Genomic DNA, 18,379 nt, shown 5'->3' on the forward strand with positions numbered 1-18,379 from the left:
TATGGACTTGTTCTATCAAATTGCTCTCCTATGACTGTGGTTTAACCAGATTACCTCTGAGCTGCTTCACATGCAAGGGATCAGAAGTCCAATACACACACGCACACGCATACATACACACACACACACATGCACACACACACACACACACACTCACACACACACACACACACACTAGAGCTTTGAGGAGCAACTCTAACAAACAGATGAGGGTATTTCCAATTGTCCATGTACTTCAGCATGACTTAGCTTGATTCTGTACTGTTTGTAAACAACGGCCGGGGTTCTCTAGAATCCAACAATAGGATGTCATAATAAACAGCTTGTTAGGAAGATGATGTCAAACAGCGTTCACATGTATTCCGACTCATGCTCGTGGCAGTCAGCAGGAGGGAGGGGGAGAAGAGGAGGTTAGGAGGGAAGGGGGAGGGGGAAACGGTGATGGAAGTCCTACTACACCAATAGATGTTCTTACTGACATGTCATTTCTTTCTCTTCCTCTCCTCCCACACCACCCCTCCTCCCCTCCCCTCGCCCCACTCCCCCCCCCCCTTCCCCCACTCTCTCCCCTCCCCCCACACTCCCCCCTCTTCTCCCTGTGACGCGCCCACTCCCTTGCGCGCGCAGCCCCCCTCTCTCACTGCGCATGAATGGAGAGGGGGGCGTGTGTGAATGAGTGTGTGTGTGTGTGGAGGGATTAAGCATCGCAGGGTGTTGTGTGTTGCTCCGGGTCTTTTGCATCTGTGTGCTCAGTTGATTGTGTACCTGTATCTTTGTGCAGGAGCTTGTGTGTGTGTGTGACTGGCATTGTTCTCCAATGTGAATTCAGTGCTGCTACAGAAGCCAAGGTCATTGAAGCCTGGTCACATGAGCAGCGTGTGTGCCAGCGAGCGAGCGAGCGTGAGTGTGTTGTGTGTGCGTGTGTGTGTGAACCTTTCAGCACAGCGTGTGTGTTTAGATTAGTCTTTCTGGATGTTCAGTACCAGGGGTGAGGACCTCATCGGTGTGTCCATCAATGTATGGTAAGATCTTTAATTTTTATTGAAGCGCGTGTGTGTGGGAGAGAGAGAGAGAGAGAGAGAGAGAGAGAGAGAGAGAGAGAGAGAGAGAGAGAGAGAGAGTGTGGGTGTGTGTGTGTGGTGTTTCATGCTTTAGTTTGCCAGCAATTTTGTCTCTCTCGGAGATTTATAGTCAGTCAGATTTCTCTGCCATCAACAGCAGGTGTTTGTGTGCTGTATGTAAGTGTGTTTGTCCGTGTGTGTGTACATGTGTGTGTGTGTGTGTGTGTGTGTGTGAGTGCATGGATGTGTGTCAGTGTCATGGAAACATGTCTATGCTGAGGATGTCAGAGCCAAGAGATATACAGTGTACTATGTACGTGTGTGTGTGCGTACATGTATTTGCTTGCTATTCTCACTGAAGCTGACTATTATACAAACAGTGAGCATATGTTCAAACAAAGAGTGTTTTGAACAGGTGGGAACGAGCTCTGTGTGTTTTTCCCTGACAAGGACGTCATTGCACCCCTACCCACACGCACAAACACACACACACAAACACACACACACACATATAGACACACAGACGCACAAAATACACACAAAGGTGTCCTAGTATTTGATTGTGGCAAAACAGATGCCGTTCATTGTCACAGGTGTGTGTGTGTGTTTGTGTGAGAGCGTGTATGTGCATGTGTGTACAGTGCACTCATGTCTGTTAAGTTTGACTGTAATCAATCTACCCTCGGAGAGTGATGCGGCTGTTGTTGATGTACTGCAAGCACTGTGCTGAGGCTCACGGAACTGGCTGACTGGTCCCCATGGAGAAACAGGAAATAATCCATATCTCTGAGAATCCACATGAATCTCTGTAAAACCACATGAATTTCCATGCATCTGTGTTGATGTGTGTGAATCTCTATGAAGCTCCATGTCTTAGATCTGTTTGTTTCACCATAATCCTCCGCCACCTGTCATCTTGTCACTGAACAACAAACAGAGGGAAGGAGAGAGGGAGCAGGGAGGGGTGACCAAGGACTGAGAAAAGTGGGAGAGAGATATCTTGGGAGGTAAAGAAGGAAGAGAGAGAAAATCTGAGAGGGAGAGAGGGACAGAGAAAGGAGAAGGATGGAACAAGATCGAGGCGGAGGGAGGGAGGGAGGGAGGGAGGGAGGGAGGGAGGGAGGGAGGGAGGGAGGGAGGGAGGGAGGGAGGGAGGGAGGGAGGGAGGGAGGGAGGGAGGGGTATGGAGAGAGGGGGAAACAGAGGTGGTATGACAGAGGTTAATGCTAGGGCAGGTCTTTGGTTTAACGTGTGGATCAATAGAACAAGAGGCTCACTCCAGCCTTCACATGTTTCACACTCTTGTCGATTCTGATGATGTGAGTGTAAATGTGTGTGTAAATGTGTGTGTAAATGTGTGTGTAAATGTGTGTGTAAATGTGTGTGTAAATGTGTGTGTGTGTGTGTGTATGTGTGAGCAGGATTTCACCCTTGGGAGTAGTGATTGTGGGTTGGATGAGGATGGATCATAGTGATGATTTATTCATGGCTGTAAATGAATGACAACATATCGACGACAGCATCGGCAACATGACAACAACAACAACAACTCCATTTTGTAGTCCGGGAGATTGCTGTCTCAGCGGAACAGACTCAGCAATCATTATAGTCTACCTGTGTCTCTGCCTCTCTACCCTCCCTCTCTCTCTCTCTCCTCCAGGTGTGTGCGGATGTTGTGGGGCTTTGAGACCCCGCTATAAGAGACTTGTTGACAACATCTTCCCAGAAGATCCTGAGGTGTGTGTGCCAAATCCCGTCCATCCACTTAAGAGACTGCCCACCACGAGATCCACAACACTGACACACGCACACACACACACACACACACACACACTCATACACGCGCACACACACTCATACACGCGCACACACACTCATACACGCACACACACACTCATACATGCACACACACACACATACGCACCCACATTCACTTATACCCTTCCTAAAGAGCAGGGAATATCCTCTGAATGGAAATTGTACATTAGTGTAGAGATTAGACACTTAATAGCTCATGGAATATTTAATCTGACATAACAACCCTGGTTCCTGGGAAGATATCCTCAATATCACTGCTTGTGTGTGTATGTGTGCAGGACGGTTTGGTGAAAGCTAACATGGAGAAGCTGACCTTCTATGCGCTGTCTGCTCCAGAGAAGTTGGACCGCATTGGAGCCTATCTGTCTGAGAGACTGTCCAGAGATGTGGCACGTCACAGATACGGGTACACACACATACACACATACACACATAAACACTTGCACACATACACACATACACTTATACACACACATATAGGCACACACACACTTAAAAAAATGGGAAGGTCACGACAACTGCTCTGATATCACGGTTGATACCTTCTAATCTATGTGCATGTGTGTGTGTGTGTGTGTGAAGCTATGTGTGCATAGCGATGGAGGCGTTGGACCAGCTGCTGATGGCGTGCCACTGCCAGAGCATTAACCTGTTTGTGGAGAGCTTCCTCACCATGGTCCGGAAGCTTCTAGAAGCAGACAAGCCCAACCTGCAGATCCTGGGGACTAACTCTGTAGGTGTCACACACACACACACACACACACATAGTTTAAATATAGAACTGTCACATCTGGACCTGACTTCCTGCCTTCAGCCCTGACACACACACACACGGAAGTATAAAGGCTTAAAGATTACTCACACAGAAACACACACACACTTTGAGATTATAGAGATTACTGCAGAGGGGCAGCCAGACTCATATATGCATGTGTGCGAGTTTGTGAGCGTGTGTTTGTCTGTGGACAAAATGGGAGGCAGGAATAAAGCTTGGTTATTCTGTCCATGTAGCCTGGATTGTTCTAGCCCTTGTTGTCTCCTCTCTCTCTCTCTCTCTCTCTCTCTCTCTCTCTCTCTCTCTCTCTCTCTCTCTCTATCTCTCTCTCTCTCTCTCTCTCTCTCTCTCTCTCTCTCTCTCTCTTTCTCTCACTCTCTCTCTCTCTCTTTCTCTCTCTCTCTGTCTGCCTCGTTCTTTTTTCTCGCTCTCTGTCTCTTTGTTTGTGACCGTTTGAAAGCTTTCGACATATGTCAAAACAATTCGTAATAATACAATACATTTGAACTCAGATTCACAAATAGCTCAGTGGTTACACTGAGCTATGACAGCACTTGACAGCAGATCAAGGGATCATGGATTCAGATCTCTCGCTGTACTGTCGTCACTTTGGAAGTGTCTGCTAGATGAATATTTTATTAGTTGAACTGTGAACTCCATATGTGTCTGTCCATCTTGTAGTTTGTGAATTTTGACCTTGGGATGTATTTGTGTGTCTGTAGTTTGTCAAGTTTGCCAACATTGAGGAGGATACAGCTTCCTATCACCGTAGCTACGACTTTTTTGTGTCACGCTTCAGTGAGATGTGTCACTCCAGCTACGAAGACCCTGACGTCCGCACCAAGTGAGACGCCTCCCTCTCTCTCTCTCTCTCTCTCTCTCTCTCTCTCTCTCTCTCTCTCTCTCTCTCTCTCTCTCTCTCTCTCTCTCTCTCTCTCTCTCTCTCTCTCTCTCTCTCTCTCTCTCTCTCTCTCTCTCTCTCTGTCCTGCCTATCTACTTGGTGAAAGGCAGATGCTGTATTTGTTGCTATGTCTCACCCCTCTGCTACCTGTCTCCACCCTCCCTCTCCCATATCCCCCCCTCCTGGCAGGATCCGCATGGCAGGTATCCGGGGGCTGCAGGGCGTGGTGAGGAAGACGGTGAACGATGAGCTGCAGGCCAACATCTGGGAGCCGCAGCACATGGACAAGATAGTCCCCTCCCTGCTCTTCAACCTGCAGGACCCGGGCACTGACAGGTACGGGCGGGCATGAGTGACAGGGTGCGCATGTGTGTGTGTGATTGACTTTAGCTAAACAGCATAATGGCTATGCAAATGTCTCGTGTTTTGTGTGTTGCGTGTGTGTGTTACGTGTGTGTAGCAGTGGTTCCCCAGGGTGTGACAAGGAGAAGGAGAGCCCAGCTGACTTGACTGAGCGCTGTCTCAGAGAGCTGCTGGGGAGAGCTGCTTACGGCAACATCAAAAACGCCATCAAACCTGTACTCATGTAAGTCCTCATCACATACACACACACGCAAAACAACACACATATGCATATCCATTATGCTCTTTTGATAAAGTAAACCGAGCAGATACACACACACACACACACACACACACAGGCAAACACACTCACACACCTGACTGATGGGTCCTGTGTGTGCAGGCACCTTGACAACCATGCCCTGTGGGAGGGGAGGAGTTTCGCAGTCCGCTGTTTCAAGATCATCATGTACTCCATACAGGTTAGTCTCTCCCTGATACAGTACACTGTACTGCTGACTACAGGTCAGTATTCAGTACTACTGACTACAGGTCAGTATTCAGTACTACTGACTACAGGTCAGTATTCAGTACTACTGACTACAGGTCAGTATTCAGTACTACTGACTACAGGTCAGTATTCAGTACTACTGACCACTGGTCAGTATTCAGTACTACTGACCACAGGTCAGTATTCAGTAGTACTGACTACAGGTCAGTATTCAGTAGTACTGACCACAGGTCAGTATTCAGTAGTACTGAATACTGGTCAGTATTCAGTAATACTGACTACAGGTCAGTATTCAGTACTACTGACTACAGGTCAGTATTCAGTACTACTGACTACAGGTCAGTATTCAGTACTACTGACCACTGGTCAGTATTCAGTACTACTGACCACAGGTCAGTATTCAGTAGTACTGACTACAGGTCAGTATTCAGTAGTACTGACCACAGGTCAGTATTCAGTAGTACTGAATACTGGTCAGTATTCAGTAATACTGACTACAGGTCAGTATTCAGTACTACTGACTACAGGTCAGTATTCAGTACTACTGACCACAGGTCAGTATTCAGTAGTACTGACTACAGGTCAGTATTCAGTAGTACTGACCACAGGTCAGTATTCAGTACTACTGACTACTGGTCAGTATTCAGTAGTACTGACTACAGGTCAGTATTCAGTACTACTGACCACAGGTCAGTATTCAGTACTACTGACTACAGGTCAGTATTCAGTACTACTGACCACAGGTCAGTATTCAGTACTACTGACTACAGGTCAGTATTCAGTACTACTGACCACAGGTCAGTATTCAGTAGTACTGAATCATCCTCCTCCACACACACAGTCGCAGCACTCCCACCTGGTGATCCAGCAGCTGTTGGGTCATCTGGATGCCAACAGTAAGAGCACAGCCACAGTGCGTGCTGGGATAGTGGAGGTCCTGTCGGAGGCAGCCGTCATCGAGGCCAGCGGCTCCGTGGGTGAGTGTGTGTGTGTGTGTGTGGGTGAGTGTGTGTGTGTGTGTGTGTGGGGAGGGGGGTCAGCTGAAGACAGGGCCAGATGTAAGTGTTGAGCGTGTGATGAATGTGAAACAAACTGTCTCTGGATGTGTGTGTGTGTGTGCCTCAGGACCCACAGTGCTGGAGGTGTTCAACACCTTACTGAAGCAGTTGAGACTGAGTGTGGACTATGAGGTGACCGGTTGCTATGACGCGTACGGGAGCAGGACCACCACCAAAGAAGAGGAGAGACAGCTACAGGAAGCTGTCATCAAGACCATCGGTGAGGAGGACCTGCCTATCTCTTTGTCTGTCTCTCTGTTTTGCATGGTCTTTTAAGCTTACCTTTATCTGAACTCTTTCTCCCAGGCTCCTTTGCAAATACTCTGCCCATCTATCAGAGGTCAGAGGTCATGCTGTTCATCATGGGGAAGATCCCTGTACCTGGCATGTACCCAGACCTTGGCTCCTCCAACTCTGGGTATGTGCGTGTATGTGTGTGTGTTGGACTCTCAATTGCTACTAAATTCCAATGCAACTCGTAAGTATTCATGTTGCTAACGTCTCTTTGTCCTCCCCCCTCCTCTCTCTCTCTCTCTCTCTCTCTCTCTCTGTCTCTCTCTCTCTCTCTCTCTCTGTCTCTCTTTCTCTCCCTCTCTCCCCTCCTCTCTCTCTCTGTCTCTCTCTCTCTCTCTCTCAGGTTTGAAGGCAGCAGGATGATCCAGATCATGCTGCTCAAGTCCCTGCTGCAGGTGACCGAGCGCTACGAGAGCAGCAACATGCTGACGGCTCTGCCTAGCTCCTTCCTGGAGCCCCTGCTCTCCTACACTCTGATGGAGGACCCTGACATCCGCCTGCTGGTGCTGGCCATCCTCACCTCCCTCATCGACCGGCACCACAACATCGCCAAGTTCACCTGCGTCAGGTCCGTCACACACTTAGAGAGACACACACACACAAACCCACGTACTCGCACACGTACACACACATAGACACACAGACACTCACACACATACCAAGTGATGTGCTCTCTCTTCCACAGCATCATCTCAGATATCTCAGTGCTGAAGCTAAAGGTGGACAAGTGCTCCCGCCAGGACACCCTCTTCATGAAGAAGGTGCGTGTGTGTGTGTGTGTGTGTGTGACTGACCTGATGGAGGTGAACTTGGCTGTGTTTTTGGTATCAGTCTAAATATACATATGCTCATATGTAAGTGTTTGCTTGTGTGTGTGTGTGTGCGCAGCACGCTCAGCGTCTCTACAGACACATCTTTCTGGCGTGCAAAGAGGAGAACAGTGTGCGTGGTCATTACGAGGCTCTCTTCACCCTACTGGCTGTCCTCAGCGTGGAGCTGGCCTCGGAGGAGGTGGTGGTGGACCTGATACGCTTGGCTCTTGCACTGCAGGTACACACACACACACTTGCTCATGAAATAGGCTCTACCTCTCAAAGTTTTCTTCTAAACCTCTGATTCGTTCATCTGTTGTATTTCAGGACCTTGCGCTGGCCAATGACGAGAGGCTGTCGGTGTATAATCGCTGTGCTGTTCACGCCCTGTCTGCTAGCTACCTCAACCTCATCTCCCAGCTCACCACTGTACCCGCTTTCTGCCAGCACGTCCACGAGGTGTGTGTGTGGGGGCGGGGGTAAAGTGATCTTGTGTGTGTGTGTTCTCCTCTAACTGTCATGTTGTGTTTCCAGGTAATAGAACTGAGACAGAAGGAGGTGCCCTATTTGCTGCCTGAAGACGTTTTCATCGACACACCCAGGTGTGTTTCTATGTGTACTGTGTGTATGTCGTATGTGTGTTTGTATGTCATCCTGTAGTCCACGGTGCTGGTGTGTTCTGTCCCAGGGTACCAGAAGGTCTGGAGAAAGCAGAGGGAGAGGTGTTGTTCCTGCAGTCCAAGATCACTGAGGTGATGGGAGGCAGTGGCTACAATGTGGAGAGACTCAACACCCCGTACGTTCCCCAGCTCTCAGGTACACACCCTCTCTCACACACAAACACACACACACACACACACACACACATACACACACACACCCATGTACACTCTCTCACATAAACACAAACATGTATACTCTCTCACTCCCCCACACACACACACGTACACACAAACACACTCACATTAGACGTGTCTGGTTTTCTGTTCAGATGAAGATCGTCTGTCTAAGAGGAAGAGTATTGGAGACACCATCTCACTCCAGATGGACATGGACCCCAGACACAGCCCCGAGAGAGAACAGGTGGGTGGGTGTGGCAAAGAGAGAGAGACAGAGGGGGTGTGCAGGCTGTGTGTGGGAAGGGGAGTGGAGTGTGTAGGGTGTGGGTATGTCTGGGTGTGTGTGTTTGTGTAGAGTGTGTGGGTATGTCTGGGTGTGTGTGTTTGTGTAGGGTGTGTGGGTATGTCTGGGTGTGTGTGTTTGTGTAGGGTGTGTGGGTATGTCTGGGTGTGTGTGTTTGTGTAGGGTGTGTGGGTATGTCTGGGTGTGTGTGTTTGTGTAGGGTGTGTGGGTATGTCTGGGTGTGTGTGTTTGTGTAGGGTGTGTAGGTATGTCTGGGTGTGTGTGTTTGTGTAGGGTGTGTGGGTATGTCTGGGTGAGTGTGTGTTTGTGTAGGGTGTGTGGGTATATCTGGGAGCATGTGTTAGTTTTCTTCATCTCCTGACATGCCTCTGCTCCACAGAAATCTCCTGCAGAGCAGATTACCTTTGAGACGCTGAAGAATGCCATTGGTAAGAATGCCATTGCCATCACTCTCCTTGATTCTGTCAATCTGCCAGTACTGAACCCAATATGAATCTCTCTCTCTCTCTCTCTCTCTCTCTCTCTCTCTCTCTCTCTCTCTCTCTCTCAGTGGACAGTGTGGGTCTGGAGGAGCAGGAGAGAGAGAGGAGGAGGCAGGTGGTGGAGAGGTTTCAGACCGCCCCCTTTGAGGAGATCGCTGCCCACTGTGGAGCCAGGGTGAGTCCCCCTCTCCCCCTCCCCTCCCCTCCCCTCCCCTCCCCTCCCCTCCCCTCCCCTCCCCTCCCCTCCCCTCCCCTCCCCTCCCCTCCCCTCCCCTCCCCTCCCCTCCCCTCCCCTCCCCTCCCCTCCCCTCCCCTCCCCTCCCCTCCCCCCTCCCCCTGGTGGTGTTCAGACGATGCTGATGCTGATGCTCCATGTCTGTCCCCCAGGCGTCCCTGCTGCAGAGCAAGCTGGACCAGATCTTTGAGATAACCATCAGACCTCCTCCCAGCCCGTCTGGCTCGGTGTCCCACGGCCAGACTCCAAGCCGCTCCGTCCCCGTCTACGAGATGAAGTTCCCCGACCTTTGTGTCTACTAGACACACACACACACACACAAGCACACAAATACACATTCACACATACATGTATACACACATAGACAAACGTACACTCTCAAAGCCTATCACAGCCATGCAGACACAAACCCAGTCCTATGCATGCACACACAGGCATGCAGATAGACACACACATGAGCCACCAGTTCATTTACTGTGTCAACAAACCAGAGGGACATCTACATGTGCATGGCTCCTATACCTCCACACTGTTGTGCTGTATCTCCATAATGCCATCTACTCCAGCCAACTGGAAGAACTGCTAGGACTCCCATCTAGAACCTACTAGACCTTTAGAACAATTAGAACCTTTAAAAACCCACCAAACCATCAGTGGCTCCACAGCCACATCTGAAGCATCAAAGATATGTAGACCCACCTAGGGCCTGGCTGTGAGTCAGTCCTGTGTTGACCTGGCGCTGTGGGCTAGTCAGTCCTGTGTTGACCTGGCGCTGTGGGCTAGTCAGTCCTGTGTTGACGTGGCACTGTGAGCTAGTCAGTCCTGTGTTGACCTGGCGCTGTGGGCTAGTCAGTCCTGTGTTGACGTGGCGCTGTGGGCTAGTCAGTCCTGTGTTGACCTGGCGCTGTGGGCTAGTCAGTCATGTGTTGACGTGGCGCTGTGAGCTAGTCAGTCCTGTGTTGACGTGGCGCTGTGAGCTAGTCAGTCCTGTGTTGACCTGGCGCTGTGGACTAGTCAGTCCTGTGTTGACCTGGCGCTGTGGGCTAGTCAGTCCTGTGTTGACCTGGCGCTGTGGGCTAGTCAGTCCTGTGTTGACCTGGCGCTGTGGGCTAGTCAGTCCTGTGTTGACCTGGCGCTGTGGGCTAATCGGTCTTGTGTTGTGTTGAACGTCCAGTGTAGTCAGTGTGTGTAACGAGTGTATGTTTCGCTGTGAATGTTCCTGGGGTTCACCGAACTCAAGACATCTCAGTCTGAGGCCTGATTGGAGCGTGAACACGGCCTTATGAAGACTACTGATAGCAGCTGCTGACCGACAGACTGTAGAGTCACAGCCGGAAGCTTCACACACGTGGGGGTTGGTTGGGGAACCTTGCGGGCAGAGCTCTGACCTCTTCACACCTGCTTCTGTGGGACAGTGTAGCTGATGGAAAGAGCACGCTGTCTTCTGTGTCATATTCGTAAGCTCATTTAGCAGACATTTTAATCCAAAGCAACGCACACATGTACAGAGATTCAAACCTGCAACTTCTTGATCAGCAGTTCTATGCTCTAACACTGATAGACACCCATTCCCATCCAGTTATATCCTTCATAGATACATAAATATTAGAGGATCCATAAAGACCTGTATTCCTGTCCACATATATAAACGTTGTGTTTATATGAAGCAATAAGTCTATCTTGTCAAGCAATAATGTTACATATAATATTATTCTGTTCAGCCAATCACAGCTTTTTTGACTCTGACAGGTTTAAAGGTGAGGGGTCAACCCCCACCATTGAGAGATCAGGGTCATCTGTCACATGATACAGTTATTTAGACATGCGTCCCAAAACCCAGATACTATGTGCATTTGTACTATTTAGCATAGTAGTATGGGTATCCGCCGTTCATTCCTGAACTGAACCTCATTTATCCTGCCCTACACAATCTGAAAACATGTACCACTGCCCAATCCACAGTATGAATGTGTAGGCGTGTGTGTAGGTATGTGTGTAGGTGTGTGTGTAGGTGTGTGTGTAGGTGTGTGTGTAGGTATGTGTGTAGGTGTGTGTGTAAGCGTGTGTGCGTGTGTGTGCTAAGGTTTAACTGCCCCACACTGCCTGTCAAAATAACTCACGAGAATGTTGGATACCTGACCAAATACGTACGTTGTGTATCGACCTACTTTCATACTGTGTGTCAGACAATCTGTGCTCAAGAAGAAATACACACACTCACACAGAGTTCATATATCACCCACTGTGCCCGGTGTTATCACTTCCAAGCAATGCTTCAACCGTGTGTGTGTCCTCTCTTCCTCTCTCTACATATTCTACACCGTGTAAAAGCTGTGCAAAGCCCCTTGCGAGTGTGTGTTGCAGTGACGTGTGTGGCCACTAGATGGCCTCCATGGCTAGCTGTGCGGTTGGCCCTCCTCCTCTGAAGTGTGTGTGTGCTCACTGCTTCTTCCTAGCCCACTGTGACAAATGACGACTGTGTCTTCTACCTGCAACCTCTGCCGTTGCCATGGTCCTGAAACCTTTTTTCTTCTGGAACGTTCTCAGATCTACCGTACACGCTAAATCATGAATACTGTGTTGCAGATGATGATTGTAATTTGACGTTTATGATTCAGCGATTTTTCCTTGTCTTTTTTTGAAGTGATTCTTGCCTGTGGATGATTTGTGTCAAACCCTCCAAACTCATCTTCTTGTGTTTTACTGCAGTTACTGATTGTACTTTGTACTGTGAGCACTGACTTGTGTTTGTGCATGCAAACCATGTATGTGTGCGTACTGAGTCCACATACAATAAGCCTACCAAGTCCATATGTGTTGGTGTGCTCCTGTGTGTGCGTGTGTGTGCGTGTGTGTGGGTGTGTGTGTGTGTGTGCGTGAGTGTGATCTTTGCCTTTGACTTTATCCTCCCTTTCTTTGTGTCTGATTGTTCACTGTTACAAACACATCACTCACTGTACAGTACATAGATGGATGTGAATGACTATATCAATAAAAAAAATCACATTTTATCACAGCAGCTATTCATGTTTGTGCACGAGAGTCCAAATCCAAAGAGGGAGAAAAGGGGGCGAGAGAGAAGCTGTAAAAGGGAGAAAAGGGGGCGAGAGAGAAGCTGTAAAAGGGAGAAAAGGGGTCGAGAGAGAAGCTGTAAAAGGGAGAAAAGGGGTCGAGAGAGAAGCTGTAAAAGGGAGAAAAGGGGGCGAGAGAGAAGCTGTAAAAGGGAGAAAAGGGGGCGAGAGAGAAGCTGTAAAAGGGAGAAAAGGAGAGACATTCTTATCAAGAGAACAAGACAACCATGTCCTGTATGTATTTGAGCTCTAGCCCTAATATAGCACACCTGGTTCCAATAATCATCTTATTGATTAGCTGAATCAGGTTAAATTACAAGCAGGTCTGCTGGTCGACAACACTGATGTAAAGGACACAAACAGGAACACAGTTATCATACTGTGAAGGCTGAATCTATTGTTGGAACTGGATGGTTTGTGCACTGTGCTGTCAGAGACAGACAAAAATAAGAAGAAATGGTGTTGCTTGCAACAATATATCTTTATGTTTAACACAGCATTCATTTACAGTATTGTACATGATAGTAAACAGTGAGCTGTGCTAGGGTGTGCTTCCTCCTGTCTCTCTGCGAACAGCAGTCAAGCACAACATCTGGATCTCTACTGAGTTTATTAGCCTCGTCATTAGCTAACGTCAGCACAGGAAAAACAATGTGCTTTCAGCCAATCACACGCCACCCTGTACCCTAAAACGCGAATCAGATTTTGTTGCTTCTATACTGTACAAGTCCCACTAGATAGGGCAAAAGGGGAGTTAAGACTCTCGGTACTAAGGAAGCTCCTCTCCTATCCTCTGCTCTCATCTCCTCTCTCCTCCCCTTACCCCTTCTGCTCGCCTCTCCTCCCTCTTCCTCTCTCCCCCACTCTCCCCGGCCCTCCCCGCACTCCCTACTGCTGTCCGTTCTTGTTGATGACGTTCTTGAACAGGGTGACCAGGGGCTTCTGGCTGCGCTCGTCCCAGCTCTTCATGAACCCCCCGTAGCGCTTGCTGGCCGGCGGGCCGCTCCAGCGGAAGTGGTTCATCTTGTAGGAGCCGTCCTTCTTCTCCTGCTGGCTGTACAGCCCCTCCAGCAGCGCCTCCAGGCCCTGGGCCTCCTCCTCCGCACCGCCCCCCTCGGTCACCACCCCGTTGCCCAGCTCTCGTCTCATCTCACTGGGGAAGTCCTCGGCGGACTCCTCCTCCACCCCGTTGGTGTAGACCTTGATGGGGCGACGTTTGCGGCCCACAGGCTTGCCCCAGCGGAAGTGCTCCATGGAGTAGGAGCGCTTGGCCTGGGGGGGCCCGGTCTGGAGGTCTGAGGGGATGGAGGGTGGGAGGACAGGTGAGGAGGGGGAGAGGGCGGGGGCCTCGGAGTCGGACGGGGAGGGGGGTTGGAGGTGCCCGTCGCCGGGGAAGATGGGAGTTTCGGCAGTGAGGTCTGAACGACAGAGCTGGATGCACCCCTGAGAGGAGAGGTTGGAAAAGGTGAAGAGAGGAAAGGAGAGGAGATGTGAGGGGGTGAGGAAAGGAGAAAACGGATGATATAAAACATATCTATTACATACATTCTGACACAGAGGGATTCTAAAACGGTTCGATTGATTTGGTGTGTGAGCTGTCTGTGTGAAGGCTCACCAAGATGTTGGTTTCAGAGCTGAGGTCTTGGCAGCCAGGCTGCTGCCAGCACTGGCCCTTCACCCCTGCAGAGAGCCCTACCATGGCCATGGCCAGCAACCACACAGGACACAGCATCTTCACCTGCAACACACACATCAGGACCACATGGAGAGCACTGCATAGTGACAAACACCTGGATCACAGGAAGAAAAAAAAAGAAAGAAAGAAAAAAAGAAAGTAAGAAATAAAAATAAAGAAAGAGAAAGAAAGAAAGGAAGGAAGGAAACATTTTGAGAATAGAAAGAGCAAAAGAGATGGAAAAAAAGTCAGTTGAGCTGAGAACACCAACCAGTTTGGTCTTCTTGTCGTCCTGGACTCCTGTCTTCTCTCCCTCCCAGCCGCTTTGCTGTCACGGACTTCTGTGAGTTCCTGAGATTCAGTGCAGAGGCGTGTCCGTGTGTGTTTGAGAGTGTTTGTCTTGCTGTTTCTGATCCACTCAAATACATCGCTCCTTATATACCTTTCAGGTTCCCAAGGCCACACGGAGCTAGAGGCCACCCCCACTATGACTACCACAAACACCCACACAAACAGACAGATACACGCAGACACACACCAACATGCACACACAACCATGAAGCAATTCAATGATCCACACACACAATTAGAGAGTCAATTGTGTGTGAATTGTGGATGAAGGTGTGAAGAGGCTTAGCAGGTGTACACTATGGCATCATAGGAGAAGGGCCTGGAGAAGGGGGGGGGGGGCGGGGGCAGGGAGGGGTACTGGTGAGGAGGCCTGGGGGGGTGTGGAAGATGAGGGCACGGAGGGTTGGGGTGTGGGGTTACACGTCAGGGCTTAAACCTGAAACCTGCATGGGCTCTGGGCTCTTTGTTGACAGACGGCAAACAGCAGACATGGCTGATGCTGCCGTGATGTCTGCATGACATGGCCTAGCTGGGGAAATGTTGAAGGGATTAGAAAGGATGGAGATGGAAAAGGTGAATGAACGGGCGTAGGGTTGGGAGCCCTCCGCTCTGGGCATCTGACACCTGAACGCTTCACACCCACCCCCACTAATTGGACTCCAATTCTTAATGTAGGATCTCTGTTTTCGTAAATAAGCATCACAACTGTGGAAACAATATTATATGCTCTTTCTAAGCGGAACATGGCTATGACTTCGATTTGGAGTCATTTTAAGGAATATATCTTTTTTTTTTACTTTTTAAAATAAATTCGATCACCAATGGGTGAATGGTCAACCCGAGCACAGGAAGGATGTTCAACTGACGCATGAGAGGGAAAGAGGAGAAGAAGAGGGAGAGAGGTTGAGAGGAGAAGAAGAGAGGATGAGAGGGAGATAGGGAGGAGGAGAGGAGTGAGAGTGGGAAGTGGGATAGGGAGAGGGTGATTCAAGTCCATTAGTTTGTGACCTGACCTTGTATGTCTCCATGTCTATCTGTGTTCGTCTGTTGCGCGGACACACACACACATGGACGAGTGGATGCTGAATGCTTTTAAAGTGCAATTCCATTCATTCCATTCAATCGACCGTCCCGGACTCTCAAGCACTTCATCTCACACACACAACAAACACTCAGAAACAAACGTCAGAGAGAAGCCAGGAATGGCAAAAACAGAAACCTAATGACCATGCAAACATTTTCCTGGGAACCTCAATAATAGGAACCACATGACAACATATTGTAGGATGAGAAACATTGTAGACTTACACACTCTATCGTATTGTTCTTTGTCAGTCAATACAGCAGGTTGTTTCCACACCGGTGTTATGAAGACGATAACTCCATAAAATTCTTCCACCTAGAAAACATGAAGATCCTTGTAAACACTACTGCGGAAACACTGCAATTGAGCTCATAATCAACAGCTTTCCTAGTTTTACTTGAGCACGTGTGAAGCAGAGTCCACACACAATCTCACTTCCCATCTCAGATCCTGATCTCACTGTGAACGCTCTGTCAATTAGAACTGCATTGGGACAGTGCAAACACACCGCACCCTTTTAAATAATTAAATAAGAACTTGAACTCAAACTTGTAATAGAAGCCAGGGTGTTATCTCCTCAACTGATTGCAGTCAACAAACAGGACATGTCTCACAGGCCAACACGTCGATCGAAGTGGAGACGAGAAGGTTGCTGTGTGATCCATCAAACAATGAGGGGAGTTTACATGAAATATAACTGCCACTTCAGTGAGATTATAACATTTGTTACAAGCAAACTGATCACAGATTAAAAACAATTTAACAAGTTAATAACACTGCAACAAATTACTTGTAAATTCACAAAAAAAGGGCAACACATTTTTGTGTTGTGTATAATAAATAAAAATAAGAATTGTGAGGGAATCAGTGACGCGGTGTTATGGGGTCATGGGAGGCACAGAGTTCACAGGTCACGTGAAACAGGAAGTCGACGTGGAATCTTCAGCAACCAGAAGTACAAGCCCCGCAATGAAGCCTTCCAGAGAGATGTGATTAGACCTCTTAGTGAGACCCTGTTGGGGCTGTGACAAGGGGTCACAGCCCCAGATACACACATGTGTGTGTGTATCTGTGAGTGCATGTGTGTGCGTACGTGCAGGTGTTGGTATGTGTGTCTATGTGACGGTGTATGTGACGGTGCCGTCTCTCTCAGACCCTCCTGTGTGTTGAATCCTATTAGGGCGGATTATGGAGATAAGATGTCTACTGAGCACTGGTACTCTGCTCCCTGCTGTCACTTTCCTCTGTAGACGCAGGAACACACATAGGGCAAACGCACCTCACACACCCACCCACGCACACACACACACACACCCCAGACACGCACCCACACATCCTGTGATGGTCTGGGTATTCCCGTGAGGATATTCGACATTTCAGCCACCGACACACTGCAAGGTAGGAACGATGGTGCCCGACTGCTTGTCGCTCTGTTTGGCTACTGTGCGTGTGTGTGTGTGTGTGTGAGACAGAGACAGACAGAGAGAGAGCATTTGTGTGTTGTAACAGTAATGAATTCATTAGTAACACCATTTCCAGTGATTGCAAAACTACAGTGATGCCACGTGTGTGTGTCAGTGCTAACATGTCAATGTGTGTCAATGTTTCAACACCTTCTAACAACAGTATTGAGTTAGCAGCCAGGCCAGTTCTCAGGTCTTGCCCAGGTGTGCTGAGTCAGCATAGCTAATCCGTTATGGAACACACTGGAGAGGGAACAGCTGTCAGTCACCGGTGACCATAACAACCGGCGGGATCACAGGAGGTTGCGTGGTGTAAGCCCTGAGACCTGTCCATGGCCCCGGGCGCCTCTCCTGTGTCACCAGAACCAGAGCCGGCAGAACCGACAGGCTCAGCTGAGAACCCTGAGACCTGCTGGTCTACTGGGAAGACCTGGGGAGACAGGGGAGAGAGACAGAGAGGAAGAGAGAGGGAGGAAGAGAGAGGGAGAGAGGAAGAGAGAGAGAGTGAGATAGAGAGAAAGACAGAGGGAGAGTGGAAGAGAGAGAGTGAGAGAGAAAGAGAAAGACAGAGGGAGAGAGGAAGAGAGAGAGTGAGTGAGAGAGAGAGAGAAAGACAGAGGGAGAGAGGAAGAGAGAGGGAGGAAGCGAGAGAGTCGATAGAGAGGTGAGAGAGCACAGTGAGCTAGGGCAGTGTTAAACAGGTGAACGGTGGATAATTTGAAGCACCACAAGGATAGTGACTGTGACGTCCTGTAAAGCCATGTGGGCATTCCTATTGGCCCCGACCTGGTCACATGACTGGAAGGGCTATTAATGTAGCCACTAGAGGGGCTGCCTTGGGTCTGTGGGTAACCTCCTGACCTGAATGTGATGAGTACATAATGAGATTCACCCAGTGAGGTCGTCTATCTGTGACACACTTCCTGCTTGGGGAAAGATGGTTAAGGAAGAGAGAGAGGGGGAAGGGTGACAGGTGAAAAGTTTGTGTGTGTGTGTGTGTGTGTGCATCTATTTGTGTGCATGTGAGCTTTGGAGTGTGTGTGGTTCTGGATGATGAGCCTCCTCTTCCTCTCTCCTCAGTGAGTGTGGAGCCATGAGGAGGGGGGGGCCTCCCCTCTGTGTGGGAGGACCACCCTGAGGAAGCACCCACGCCCCACCCCAGCCCCACTGACCCCCAGCAGGCCCCCGTCTGACCGGGCTAGCCTCCAGAGAGACCCGGGACCGGACGGTCCTCCAGTCTGGCTGGGGACCACTGCCTGGGACCTGAGGCTTCCAGCATCTGGATCCAGTCTGGACCTGGTC

At 49.4% G+C, this 18,379-nt stretch overlaps 2 protein-coding genes across 3 annotated transcripts; one reads left to right on the forward strand and one right to left on the reverse strand.

The window, feature by feature from the left end:
• Nucleotides 1–736: 736 nt before the first annotated feature.
• efr3ba (EFR3 homolog Ba (S. cerevisiae)) lies at nucleotides 737–12,444 on the forward strand. 2 transcript variants are annotated; one of them, XM_084667429.1, is made up of 21 exons: nucleotides 737–1,022; nucleotides 2,722–2,798; nucleotides 3,158–3,285; nucleotides 3,462–3,612; nucleotides 4,377–4,498; nucleotides 4,746–4,892; nucleotides 5,017–5,142; nucleotides 5,302–5,380; nucleotides 6,251–6,386; nucleotides 6,535–6,687; nucleotides 6,774–6,885; nucleotides 7,105–7,329; nucleotides 7,447–7,522; nucleotides 7,650–7,811; nucleotides 7,901–8,032; nucleotides 8,108–8,175; nucleotides 8,262–8,389; nucleotides 8,565–8,656; nucleotides 9,096–9,144; nucleotides 9,267–9,373; nucleotides 9,586–12,444. In XM_084667429.1, exons 1-21 carry the CDS (start codon nucleotides 1,016–1,018, stop codon nucleotides 9,733–9,735), a joined length of 2,427 nt encoding a protein of 808 aa, XP_084523555.1. In that variant the 5' UTR covers nucleotides 737–1,015; the 3' UTR covers nucleotides 9,736–12,444. The 2 variants fall into 2 exon arrangements, with proteins under 2 accessions (XP_084523555.1, XP_084523556.1); XM_084667430.1 differs by having other exon boundaries at nucleotides 5,020–5,142.
• Nucleotides 12,445–13,378: 934 nt separating this feature from the next.
• Nucleotides 13,379–14,583, reverse strand: pomca (proopiomelanocortin a). Its single transcript, XM_084667432.1, has 3 exons — nucleotides 14,451–14,583; nucleotides 14,120–14,242; nucleotides 13,379–13,947 (listed from the first exon to the last, which is right to left on the reverse strand). Exons 2-3 carry the CDS (start codon nucleotides 14,234–14,236, stop codon nucleotides 13,393–13,395), a joined length of 672 nt encoding a protein of 223 aa, XP_084523558.1. The 5' UTR covers nucleotides 14,237–14,242; nucleotides 14,451–14,583; the 3' UTR covers nucleotides 13,379–13,392.
• Between the last annotated feature and the right edge of the window lie 3,796 nt (nucleotides 14,584–18,379).

Source organism: Hypomesus nipponensis, chromosome 12 (assembly GCF_054491055.1).
Source record: "Hypomesus nipponensis isolate SF chromosome 12, ASM5449105v1, whole genome shotgun sequence".
NCBI lineage: Eukaryota > Metazoa > Chordata > Actinopteri > Osmeriformes > Osmeridae > Hypomesus > Hypomesus nipponensis.

What these genes read in the sequence shown, in the direction of transcription:
- efr3ba (XM_084667429.1), top strand. An exon ending in ACACCCTCTTCATGAAGAAG is followed by an intron (nt 7,523 to 7,649) that starts GTGCGTGTGTGT and finishes GTGTGTGCGCAG; the next exon opens with CACGCTCAGCGTCTCTACAG. An exon ending in ACAGCCCCGAGAGAGAACAG is followed by an intron (nt 8,657 to 9,095) that starts GTGGGTGGGTGT and finishes TCTGCTCCACAG; the next exon opens with AAATCTCCTGCAGAGCAGAT.
- pomca (XM_084667432.1), bottom strand. Translation starts at nt 14,236, where the DNA reads ATGCTGTGTCCTGTGTGGTTGCTGGCCATGGCCATGGTAGGGCTCTCT. An exon ending in GCTCTGAAACCAACATCTTG is followed by an intron (nt 13,948 to 14,119) that starts GTGAGCCTTCAC and finishes CTCTCCTCTCAG; the next exon opens with GGGTGCATCCAGCTCTGTCG.